Raw genomic sequence first — 12746 nt, forward strand, 5'->3', positions numbered from 1 at the left:
TAATAATTTTGACATTTAATATCAATGTCAGACACTAAATTATAATAATTTATTAAATTTCATAAAAAATTCACTATATTATTTTTATAAATCAAATATTATAAGAGTCTCTCTAAATTAAATTTCTGCTCATTGCTGTAAATCGTGCATATATAAAATAATTGTTTCAATGAATGATTTTTCTACCACTAGATTCTGTTATTTCCCACGTGTTTTTGTCTGATTGGATATCATTTTCAAATGGCACCTCCCAAAAATAATTCAACGGACACAGGGAAAGAAACTGAAAACATAAAAAACAAAAAGACGGAAAAAATTAAGAAACCATTTGGCTTTTATCCAGCAGAGAGAGAGACTCCTTCCATAGAGAGGGCGAGAGAGAGTCCTTCGATAAAGGACTGTTCTGTTCGAGCTAATCGATTAGAGAGAGAAAGTTTAGAGAGATATAGAAGGATACCTAATTACAAATAGAGATTGCGTTAGAAGGTTACTCGCCGGAATTTTACGTGGAATCGCTGGAATTGGATGCGATCCAGCCGGAAAAAGTATCTACGGTCACCGGGATAGGTTTGATCTATTGAGTTTGAAATAAGAAGATTAAAAAAAGGGGGCAGAGATGGTGAATTATATGGTTGAACGGGCCACGAGCGACATGTTGATCGGGCCTGATTGGGCCATGAACATCGAGATCTGTGACATGTGCAATCACGACCCTGCGTAAGCGCTGTGCTTTATTATAATTATTCCCTACACCTTGTTTTGTTTTTTCTGGTTGCTTTGTGATCAATTTTGATTCATTTTTCGGTTATAATTGTTTTCCATGATGTGTTGTTATAAGTGGATTTCTTGTAGATGGCGTAGTTTGATTGAACAGTTAATTTCTGCGTGATTGTTGGGAAAATTCAGGAAAATGAAAAACTCTAATAACAAATAGAATTACACCCTGAATCTCTCTCTCTCTCTCTCTCTCTCTCTCTCTCTCTCTCCTGAGGTTTTAAATGTTTTCTACTGATTGAAAATCTCAATAATTGTAAAGCTCCATTTGCATTAGCTTGAACTAGGGAGAATGGATCCTCTTTCAAGCACAGACGAAAAAAACAAAGTGGACATTGAATTCTGTAATTGTCTGTTGGCTTTATGAATTTCTTGCCTTGATTCGCATTTTCAATTACAATATAGCTCGACTAGCTTTATGTGGATTAGTTCCATCTGGGGCGTCCAAAAGGAAAATTAATGGTAACCTCTTTTTTTTTTTTTTTTAAATATTATGCTGCATCTAGTGCATCAGGGATTTGGGTTAGGAAAAGAATCATACTTCGTTTGATGGAAAATTTTCATAGAAGCTCAGATGTTGGCTACAACAGTTAGTAATTACAATATTTGTTGTTAATTTTAATAAATTCTTATAGGAATAGAATCATGTGTATTTTTAGGGGAAAATGTCCCAAGAAGGCTTACTCATATTAAGCTGTAGAGTAATCTAATCTAGAATGGCTTTCAGTGTATAAATGTATACCAGCAAGATGATTTCTTTAAACTTTCTCAAAATCTGGTGAAAACACAATGCACTAGAAAAGTCAGTGCTATAACCTATCATTAATTTTAAAGAAAACGGTGTGTTTTGGAAGTTGCTGATGAAATGTAATAATATCAAGTGTGCTACTTGTAAACGTGTAGCAGAACCCAGCCTACTGTTTATTGTCCCGAATAAAACATCAATCGCAAGAGCATGGGAGAAAAGAAGATAAAAGATCAATTGACTCACCCTTAAACAATATTTTAGGATTGCAATTTGCAATTACCAACAAAAAAAGCATAAGACAGACTACCACTAATTACTGCATGTAACACAATTTCTTTCTATGAACTTGTCAATAACCTATAGCTGCTCATTTATAAACCTACTCAAAATCCAAGTCACGGATAGCCTCCTTTCCAAAATCTTCACTGACTGCTTCATTAGCTATTTACACTGCATTTAAAATCTGCGTCCATTCAGTAAAACTTTCAAGGAATTAGAAATTGTGTCCCCATACTGACATACTCACAATACAGCTTATTATCTAAAACCCTTATCAAATCTTATATGGACTAGTGCCCTGTGATTCACAATCTGGAACTTGCACTCAGTCTTTTTGCAAGATGCCTTTTTCTTCAAGGGAAGATTGAAATACCAAAGGGAGAGAGTTTCACTTAGTTGGAGTGAGAGATTGAAGAGAGAAACTGAGACAAGGAGCTAGGTAATCCCTAATTTTTCTGCCACTTAGCTGAACCATACTGGTTTATCCTTGCTTTTGTCTCCTCTGATCTTGATTTGCATTGCCAAGTGAGGATTTAACTCATCTCAAAGCCTTTAATTTGGTTGCACCATTTCTGGGTTTCAAAGGCTGCTAGTGGAAACATCATTGATGATGTTAATTTACTGGAGAAAGTAGACAAATGGATTTTGGGTCTCTCCTTCTCTTGCTCTCCCCTTAATTGATTGTTTTTCATTTATAAACATTTCTTGACTTTCTGTTGTTCAAAACAGTATGTTGGAAGGAGATTTTGTTACAATTTGATTCCCATAATATACCTTGAGAAATCACACTAGGGTCTATTGATTTAAAACATATCTTTCCACCCTTAAGTCTTTAGGAATTAAAAATTCTTATTCCAGTCGACTTCTAAAATTTATATTGTCTTCCACTTTAAAAAATGATAAAAAAGTTTTAGCAAATGCTTCTAGAACTTTGAGTAATTAGGGCATAGCTGCCTGAATAGTTATAATACACTGTGATTGAGAGACTAGCATAACATATAAGCCTCCCTTTGTGTATGTATATTAAACTAAGTGACATGCTCCTGTGCCTTGACTTAGTACCCTTTTCCTGGTAATTATTCCCAGCAATAGTTGGTCAGTAATTCTTAAACTTAATTGAGCAGTCCAAAGGCAGAACAATGATAAGAGCATAATTCATATTCTTTCCCAATATTTCATCTCAAAGAATGTTCAAATTCTTAAGATTGTCTCTAATAACATCCGTCAAGCTGTTAGACAAGCCACTCAGATCAGAAACTTTATCTTGCTAGCAATTTTTGACATGATCCATTTAAATGGCACGACATGACTCAAAGTTAAGCTGGTTAGGGTTGGGCATAAAGAAGTTCGTGTCATAAATACGTCAACCTATTTAGACATAATGTAAATAAAATTTGAAATTTTCTAATATTAAAAAAAAAAACTCATTTTTTTTATTTATAAACCTAAAAATCTAAGAGAAACTGGTTGGATAAAAAATTATAACTCATTAAATAAATTAAGTACGTGAACACTTGTGAGGTTGGCTTAATAATATTTATAAACATCATTTCAGGAACATTTATGTTTATATATTTAACATTTGATGTTTGGGAAAAGTTTATTATTAACCAACTTTAAGTTCTTAAAATTCATAGTTATAATGCTAAATATAATGTAAATTTAATTCTGCTTTATATTATTTTATAAGATAAGATCTGTTTAATGGTAGGTTATAGGTACAAAATAAATTTTAAATTTTAAATTATTATTTTTAAAACATAACTCAATAAACAAATAACGATGTGTCATATGTGGGACGAAAGTCCCTCATCAGTAGAAAAGGGGAAGGGAGGCTCTGCTCATCTCTATAAAAGCATGCTTCCCCAACTTTCTAACGTGTTGAGAAGAGCCTGTGCCCTGTGGGCTTTTGAAAGGCCCTCTCAAAGGCTTTTGAAGTAGAATATTTTTACCCACTAACAAAGTGGATTAAAGTAATAAAATTTAATGGGTGTTGGCTTCAATTAAATGCATTATTTGGTTGTTGAGCACGTTAACCTTTTAATATGATCTATAAATGTGTTAATACTAGTTGTATCGTGTAACTTGTTTAGTAGATAGATACTGTTAAGTGTTGAGGGTTTATGACACAATTATTAATTATTTTGTAGTCAGGTTGAGTCTTATCTTCTTCATGTTAGAGTGACATGAACCCATGTAGACGCTGTTAGACATGAATGGTCAGGTCTACTTTATCTTCTCTCTATCTTAAGGACTCTGTTCATCACCTCCTTCTCAAAAGGCTTTTAAACTGAAGTGCCTTTTCATGAGTGATAGTGCACTGGTATGAACCTTCTATGGATTTTATTTAGATCCATTTAAAAATGACTTGTCTCTTTTGTACTAAAAATAGAATCCTTAATGATGTCACCTTTCGATGCCATTAGTTTTTTAGTGAAGCTCTTCCTTTCACTGTATGAAGCAATTCAGTCTTACAATCCCTTCATATTCTTTCCTAAGATAACTTTATCAAATTCATTATTCAATTATGTTTTCAGATTCAACTAATCCTTAGAAAGTGCCTTCTCTTTGTCCAATCTATCTAGCTCATCAAGCTGGCACAATATCTACCTTAGCTAGTTATATTTTGCTCTGTGAAAATTATATTTTATCATTGTTCAACACCAAAACTTGTTCAGTTTCCTAAACTTGGACTTTTTGGCTTGGTTTTGGGCTGGCAGACAAGCAAAAGATGTTGTTAAAGGTGTAAAGAAGCGCATTGGAAGTAAGAATTCAAAAGTTCAACTTCTTGCCCTAACAGTAAGCTTTGAATCACTTGAATTCTCTTTTCATTATGGAAAATTTATTTATACAGAGAGGGTGTGATCATACTTATGCAGCATCTAGTCCACTGCTGCCACTAATCTAGCTTTGTTACATCAAATAGTTTTCTTTTTCAAGTGGGAAAAAAGAGTTCATGTTGGAATTTATTGAAGGTTTAACTTGCCATATGTATACCAAGGAGTGTGACGTAAGCGGAGGTTTAATTTCCCCCCCCCCCCCCCCCCCCCCCTCTCTCTCTCAATCTATATATATATATATGTTTCAGTGCTGTGGAATGAGGAACCTCACATCCTTCCCTGCATCATAGGATATATTGTTGGACAGCCATCAGTTTGAAATAGGAAATGAAGTAAAAATTTAACTTGGATAATTTATTCATTTCATCTTTGAGATTTGTCTTATACGATCAGCTGTAGAACGAGCAAGTTTATTTGAACTGATCCAATTGATTTTAATTACAGGCCAACTGTGTAGACTATAGGTTTGTTCCATTTGTCGTAATATTTAACTTTTAACTTTTGGTCTGGATTCTATATTCTAGCTATTGGAAACCATGGTAAAGAATTGTGGGGACATTGTACATATGCACGTTGCAGAGAAAGATATTCTGCATGAGATGGTGAAGATAGTGAAGAAAAAGGTGAGAATATTTTTGTATGATTCGGTTGCTCTTTTTTCTTTTGGTAAAACTTGTTTATAGTGTTTTATTCTGCTCTTTTGTAGCCCGACTTTCATGTCAAAGAGAAGATACTGATTCTAATAGATACCTGGCAAGAAGCTTTTGGTGGACCAAGGGCAAGATATCCACAATATTATGCTGCATATCAAGAGTTGTTGGTATGATTTTTACTGAAAGATCCTAGTAGAGGTCACAAGCTGAATGTTTCAGTATTCATTGAATTATGAAACATTTCCAACTAACCAAACTGGATCATTTAATTGCCTAAATATTGTTATCCTAGTAGTTTTGGTGATTATAATGTGGTCATTTCTTTTACATTTGCCAAATCAATCCCTCATTGTTTCAGCGAGCTGGGGCAGTGTTCCCGCAGAGATCTGAGAGGTCTGCACCTGTATTTACACCTCCACAAACACAACCTTTGACATCTTATCCTCAAAATCTGCGCAATAATGAGTATCGGCAAGAGGCAGCAGAGTCTTCTGCAGAGGCTGAGTTCCCAGCATTGAGGTATATCTTGGACTCTTTCTCTGATTTCAGGATGGAATCTATCATAAAAAAAGATTCTGTTCATTGGTGGCCCCTTTTTATGACATTTTCCATGATATTAGTTCTATTGATGGTGCAAAAATTTTTGTTAGGATATCTTTCTATTGATCTTGTTGAAATTATTTTGGTTATACCCAATTTCACCAGCATTGATTTCTAACTTTTTGGTACAAGCATTTATACCTGGTGATTAGTGAATGCAAGTTTTGCTAGATTGTTTTCTCTAGCTTAATGTACATTTTATTCATTGCACATGCATAAATTATATAAATGGAATAAGTGAATGGATTATGCAGTATTGTGGTCACCTTCTGGCTGTACTTTGGTAAAGATCATAGCAAGTGATCTTTTGGGATCTCCTAGTACACATTAGGTCTTAGGTATATGGGTACAAAGATTCAGTAAATTTTCTATGCTTAGATGGCTTGTAATGCATCTATAACATCTATTCTTAATGGTGAGGTGAGGCACATGCCCATTAAGTGGTACCCTTGGTTGCTTGCACTGCTGATCTTGGTATTTCCTCTCGGAAGAAGAAAAAAGAAAGCAGTGTTTCCAGTGACTAGAGTTGCCATAAAATCAGAACATACAAAAACTAGAAATTCTTCTACAGTATTAAAAGTTGCACCTCATTTTTCAATCAACCTTTGCTGCTCCACTAGTAGTATTTATAATGCACTTTTTGTGTTGATTTGGAATTTCTTTTACTAGCTTGACAGAAATTCAGAATGCACGGGGTATCATGGATGTCCTTGCAGAGATGTTAAATGCATTAGATCCAGGAAACAAAGAGGTAAATTTGCCATATGACATTAGAATGGTAAACCCATATGTATTTGGTTAATATGGTGGACAATAAAACCCCAAATTTCAATCGAGCTTTTTGGTGAATTTATGGAGTTTTTTAAGTATAAGAATCTCATATTTTTTCAATTGTTTGAAATCTTTGGTAGTATATGTTATTATTTTTTTTTTTTGACTGAAAATCATGTCTCTTTAAGTTCATCACCTATTTCCATATTGGGTAATATTTTCCCCAATTTGTAGGGACTTAGGCAGGAGGTTATTGTTGATCTGGTGGAACAGTGTCGTGCATACAAGCAAAGAGTTGTACATCTTGTTAATTCAACTGCGTAAGTTATATTTTTCACCCCATTATTTGGTATGATTGTATCGATAATTGCTGTCAATTCTCCTCTGTTTCCAACCACTCTTGCAGTCAGTTACATGGAGTCTTTGCTTGTAGGTTTATGTGTTCTAAGTGGGCATTGGGGACATGTTGACACTAGCACTTGATAGGCATGCAACATGCTAGAATAATAATAATAATAATAATAATAATAATAATAATAATAATAATAATAATAATAAGAGCTTCTAATGAAATCAGACATGGACTAATTAAGACAAAACAATTTTTCAAAATTAATGGCAAGATGCTGATGAGATTTTTTTTTGAAGGTAATAGGAAAAGCAATTCCATGCTAGTTCGTATAGATTTGCTGTATTCTTTATGAGAATGGGTATAACACAGTCATTATCTGGATCTACTTGTTTGATAGTATTGCCAGTAAGATTGACTACATAGTGAACATAGTGATATCTGAAACTAAATATTTTTAGTTAATAATTTAATGGTGTTTTGAGTCCAGTGTCTTTGAAATTTGGGGAAGCTTATTGTCTGATCTTACTCAGATATTTTCATCTCTTTTAGGGATGAATCATTGCTATGCCAAGGGCTTGCATTAAATGATGATTTGCAGCGTGTACTTGCAAAGCATGAGGCCATTGCTTCAGGAACTCGTGCTCCTACTGCACCTGAGAAACCAAAGCCTGAATCAGGTGGAGCACTTGTGGATGTTGGTGGTCCGCTAGTTGATACCGGAGGCAACAACAAAAAACCTGTTGAAGGGTGAGTCCATTTATTCAGAATGTTTCATATTGAGAATCTGGTGCAGAATGTATGCTTGCTAAAAATATTAAAAAAACCTAATATCTAAAAGTTCTGAATTATACATAAGTTCGTGGTGTGGGTTGAATTTTTGTAGTTTACTATTATTTGTAGTACTTATTTATTCAGAATGTTTCACATCAGGAATCTGGTGCAGAATGTATGCTTGCTAAAAAAATTGAAAAAACCTAACATATGCAAGGTATGAATTGTACATAAGTTGGTGGTCCGGGTTGAATTTTTGTAGTTTACTATTAGATGTTTGTGGGACTCATTCGGGAATGGTATGTTGAGTATTAATCATATTTGTCTTAGTAAGAGTATTTTGTGTTCAATTTGGTTGTTAAGAGTCAATTGATTAGAAATTCAGTTGAGTTAAATGGTTGAGACCTGTTCATTAATCAGGTTATTTGTATTTCACTACTCAAATTAACCTATGGTTTTGAGGCTATTTACAATTCATTAGCAGAAGAAATGGGTTTCAGGCCATTGAACACCAAAGAATTATATCTACCTTGCTTTTAGGTAAAACAGTAGCATTATAAGTACTTCCACATGATTCAAAGCTGGTCAAATTTGTAAAATTAAAATGACTTATGAAAAGGTTTTGCTGGAAGTCAAATGTTCATAGTTCTTATATGGTTCAAAACTCATAACTGTTGCTGTTTGAGCTGGGAGTGACAAGATTTTTCTGCAGATCTGCTTCAACTTCTGGTGTAATGAATCAATTGTTACTCCCTGCACCTCCTGCAACTAATGGTCCAACTACTTCAGCATCTGCCAATCCAAAAATGGACTTGTTGAGCGGGGATGACTTTAGCTCACCAAAGGCTGATAATTCACTGGCTCTTGTTCCTGTGGGAGAGCCACAGCCAGCTACTACTCCATCTCAGCAGAATGCACTTGCCCTTTTGGACATGTTTTCTGACAGTAACAACTCCTCTAATGCTGTCAATGTGCAGGCTGCCCATTTGGCTGGATTAACAAATTCTTCGACTCCACAAATCCAACAGCAACATAATTTTCATGCCCCAGAAGCTGGAATTTACCCAAATGGAAGTGCCCCAAATATGGGATCACCGCGGTATGAACATTCACCATATATGCAAGCCACTGGACCTACCTGGAATGGTCTGGTTCCTCAGCAGCCGCCCTCACCAGTTTTTGGTGAGTTTTCTTTTCAAGTTGGCTTTTAGTATTGAACAACATTTTGCTGCTGTGTTGATTTGATCCCATGTATCTTCATTTTCTTAGATATAGTATGAAGGGCAAATTATTTTCCGATTCTTTATTTTAATGCTAATTGTAGTTTAGACTGTAGAGAATCTAAGCATGTAACGTTTTATCATCTATTTCTTTTGCATTAAAATTTACTGAGCATGCATTTTTGGTATGTTGAAAAGGTGCTCAAGGAAGTGGATCACTGCCTCCGCCTCCATGGGAAGCTCAACCAGCAGATGGCAGCCCTGTGGCAGGAGCTCAATACCCTCAACCAATGCAAGTTACTCAGGTGGTTGTGACGCACACACAACCAGTGCCCAGTGGCATGCATCCTCAGGGACTGCAGCCTTCAGGGAATGACCATTTAGTGGGTATGTACATTCAGCCCATCACAACCAGCCATCTGTCTGCGTTTAGTAATCCGGCTATCCAGAGCAATCAGTTAGGTTTGCATCCTCAAGCAGTCCAGGGAGGGCAGTATATGGGTATGCTTCCACAGCCAATGCATGGGCAAATGGCTTCTATGTATCCTCAACATATGTATGGCAACCAAATGGCTGGCTATGGTTATGCTCCGCAACAAGGGACACCGTATCTTGAGCAGCAAATGTATGGCCTGAGTGTTAGAGATGATAGCATTGTGAGAAACTCATCTTACCAGGTTCCCACTTCATCTTACCTGCCACTTAAGAAGCCTTCCAAGCCAGAAGACAAGCTGTTTGGAGAACTGGTTGACATTGCTAAATTCAAGACAACAAAACCTACTCCTGGAAGAGCTGGTAGCATGTGATATCATGATTGATTACTCTGTTTTTCTTTTTCTCATTTTGTTTCCTAACTTGCTTCTTTTCTGTTTTATTTTTTTTTAATTCAATATATATAATATATATGCATTTTTTTTTCCTTTTGGTCTCATTTGCTCTCATATTTGTAGTTTCTGTTTGGCAACCATGTACATTCCTTGTAGAGAAGAAAAGAAAAACGCTGAAAATCCAAATTTGGTTGATTTTGATATTTGGTTCATCCAACCAGAAAAACATCATCTTTGTTGAATTTTTGTTAATTTTGGTTTATCTGGAATGTAGATTGAATAGATATTATTGAATTCTAGAGCTTTGTACATGTGCATCTGCCAGCCAGGTCGTGATTTATTTAATATGTACTGCTAGTTGTAGAATGGAAAAGATTGACTGAGATTATGGCTACAATCTGGCTGATGAGGGATGGTGCTTTAGTGAACCGAAAATGTGATTTCCAAGTTTCTGTTGTTTATTGTTTAGATATGTTGAGCTTACAAATTTGTGGCTCTGCCCACGCATTTGGTCTGGATACGGGTACAAAAGTTGATTCCTTTGGGAAGCTAATTTGGTATAAGCAGTTGTTGGTATAAGCAGTTGTCGAGCGTCATTGGATACTATTGCAGAAAGGTTGACATTGCCAGAGGTCTTCCCTATGGGGAGGCTTTTGGGGTTCCTAATACTTGAGCTCACATGGCATCAGTGTCTGCTGCAACACTCTTTTCTGGTCCTATAATTGATATCTGCAGCAAAGAGTATTGAGGGCAATCCAGGCTCCTGCTGCAGCAGCCTTTTGCTATCCCGTATATGCCTTCTCCAGGTAATCTGGGGAAATTTTTAACTCATTGGATGGTTTTGCTAGGTTCCTTTGATTTTTCCTCTTCCATTCCATGTATTGATTCTTTAAGTTTTCCTCCTGAACTTGGCACATATATGTTCTAGGTTAGAAGAACAAGAAACTACATTAAGATTTAACTCCTTTTCTGCTTTGGAAGCTGTAATTTTAAACTTCAATAGACATTGTTAATAATACATTTGATTTTCTTCGTGTAATGATGCAGATAAAAAGGGCTGAAACAGAATAGTGTTACATATTACAGGAAGAGAAAGAAGAACAGTAATAACTAGTTGAGAGATTGGGTAGCTGAGATTTTGGAGGGAAAAAGGTACTTTAGCAATTGACTTTTCCACTGTTTGTTGGAGGCAGTTATGCTACTCTGTTGTTGCAAGCATTTACACTTCTCTTGGATAGAAGGGAAGTCTCCTGTATTCATTCATTTAAGAATTAATAACGAAAATACTTTCTCTTCTTCAATATTCTCTTTATTCTCTTCTTATCCAATCTTCTACAATTCTGCTCTAATCTCTATTCGAGAGATTTTTTCAGATCTGATCCTTAACAGATATTCTATCAGTGAATTTCTTTTAGTCATCAGCAGTCAACCTATCACTTACTAGAGGCACTCTTATGTTAACAACCTTATAAGCAAAAATACTTCTCTTCTCAGCCCGACAATACAATATCTTAGATTGTATCAGTTATAAGCCAAAAAGCCAATAAGAAGTAGAAATCCTTCAAGAAACTTTGCGTCAATTCATTTTCGCCATAAGGAGAGAACAAATTCAGGCATTTCCGATTCTTCCTTGCAATGTTTGATACTTGATCAAAATTTGCCCTTGCGTATTAGAGTTGAAGAAAAAGATACATGTGAAAGCAGCATAGATTCTTAGCTTCCATGATAAAAAGAATGCGGTCACCAAGGCGTAGATTTACCTGCAAAAAAAAAAAAAAAAAAGAGGTTCTGAGGCAAACAATTACCAAAATTCTTCGATGAAACTGCATGATGCAAAATTCACGACTGGCTTGCTGAAAGATTAATACTCACGATATATGCATTGTAATGAATATAAGTACTGTTTAGTTTAACTTATGAAAATTAGTTAGTGTTTATAAGCTCATTTAAACTTATAAGCATTTAAAATTTTAAATAATTATATATTTAGTTAATATGCTTATAATTGGCTAATAAATAACAATTATTAAACTAGCTTATAAGTATATTTATTATTAAAATTACTAAAAAGATATTAAATAAGATGTGTAATGAATTTTAAAATTAAATTCCATATGGTAAAATACTTGGTTAATCCCTTATAAGCCAAAAAAAATAATATAAACAAACAATAAACTTTTAGAATTAATAAGTTGGTATGACCAACTTATAAGTTAAGACAAGCACTCTTAATTTTAACATAGATCAATTTTATTTTCTTTTTAGGTCAAAATTCATAATTACATTATTGAGGATTGGAGTTGCTATTAATTATTTACAAAATATTTAATGAATCATTGAATTAGACCAAAATTGTTGAATGTATTTTCTATGCTTGCCCCTGAAGCTAAAGAAAGAGAAATTGAGTGAGATAGGAGCTCAGTGAATAGAAACATACTTTAGAAAAATAAAAAATAATCATAAAATAATTAATCAAGCACATAAATATGCAATAGTCACATGATGTTCAATAGCATAAACAATTCGTAACAAGGTAGTCATATCACTAATGGTCCCCTATCCATCATATATGTCCAAAGTGTTCGATTCATTAAAGGAGCTCCTGAAGATTTCCTCTTAATATAATACATAATGAATATCAGGGCACTAAAGTCATAACTTACTTGAGGTGGATCCTGTAATCCTTGGTATCTGAATATTAGATACACAGAATTATCATACCCGACATCCCTTTTTCTTTTTAGGCATATGGATCTTATGCCCCCGTCTTGGAGTATGCCCATTCTCCTTAGAGAGTCTACGAGTCCATTTAGTATGCATGCATTTCCTTTTTTTTCCTTTCCCAATAAGAACCAGTGAGTCATCTATGAACTACCAACAAAACACAATTAATAATGTAACATCTTTGTGA

The 12746-nt window shown here is 34.7% G+C and overlaps 1 protein-coding gene across 3 annotated transcripts; it reads left to right on the plus strand.

Annotated features, from left to right (window-relative positions):
* Positions 1 to 313: 313 nt before the first annotated feature.
* LOC110644141 (TOM1-like protein 9) lies at positions 314 to 10077 on the plus strand. 3 transcript variants are annotated; one of them, XM_021796784.2, is made up of 11 exons: positions 314 to 717; positions 3952 to 4124; positions 4522 to 4600; positions 5166 to 5264; positions 5348 to 5461; positions 5653 to 5813; positions 6564 to 6645; positions 6900 to 6985; positions 7567 to 7764; positions 8501 to 8970; positions 9207 to 10077. In XM_021796784.2, the coding sequence occupies exons 4-11, from the start codon at positions 5178 to 5180 to the stop codon at positions 9812 to 9814; spliced, it is 1806 nt and encodes a 601-aa protein (XP_021652476.2). In that variant the 5' UTR covers positions 314 to 717; positions 3952 to 4124; positions 4522 to 4600; positions 5166 to 5177; the 3' UTR covers positions 9815 to 10077. The 3 variants fall into 3 exon arrangements, with proteins under 3 accessions (XP_021652476.2, XP_021652474.2, XP_021652477.2); XM_021796782.2 differs by lacking the exon at positions 3952 to 4124; XM_021796785.2 differs by lacking the exons at positions 3952 to 4124; positions 4522 to 4600.
* The last annotated feature ends 2669 nt before the right edge of the window (positions 10078 to 12746 follow it).

This window comes from Hevea brasiliensis, chromosome 4 (genome assembly GCF_030052815.1).
Source record: "Hevea brasiliensis isolate MT/VB/25A 57/8 chromosome 4, ASM3005281v1, whole genome shotgun sequence".
In the NCBI taxonomy this organism is placed as follows: domain Eukaryota; kingdom Viridiplantae; phylum Streptophyta; class Magnoliopsida; order Malpighiales; family Euphorbiaceae; genus Hevea; species Hevea brasiliensis.

Excerpts from the sequence above, each read along its gene's own strand:
- LOC110644141 (XM_021796782.2), top strand. The coding sequence starts at position 617 with ATGGTGAATTATATGGTTGAACGGGCCACGAGCGACATGTTGATCGGG. Across the intron at positions 4,601-5,165 it reads TTCAACTTCTTGCCCTAACA|CTATTGGAAACCATGGTAAA; the intron begins GTAAGCTTTGAA and ends TCTATATTCTAG. Across the intron at positions 8,971-9,206 it reads GCCGCCCTCACCAGTTTTTG|GTGCTCAAGGAAGTGGATCA; the intron begins GTGAGTTTTCTT and ends TATGTTGAAAAG.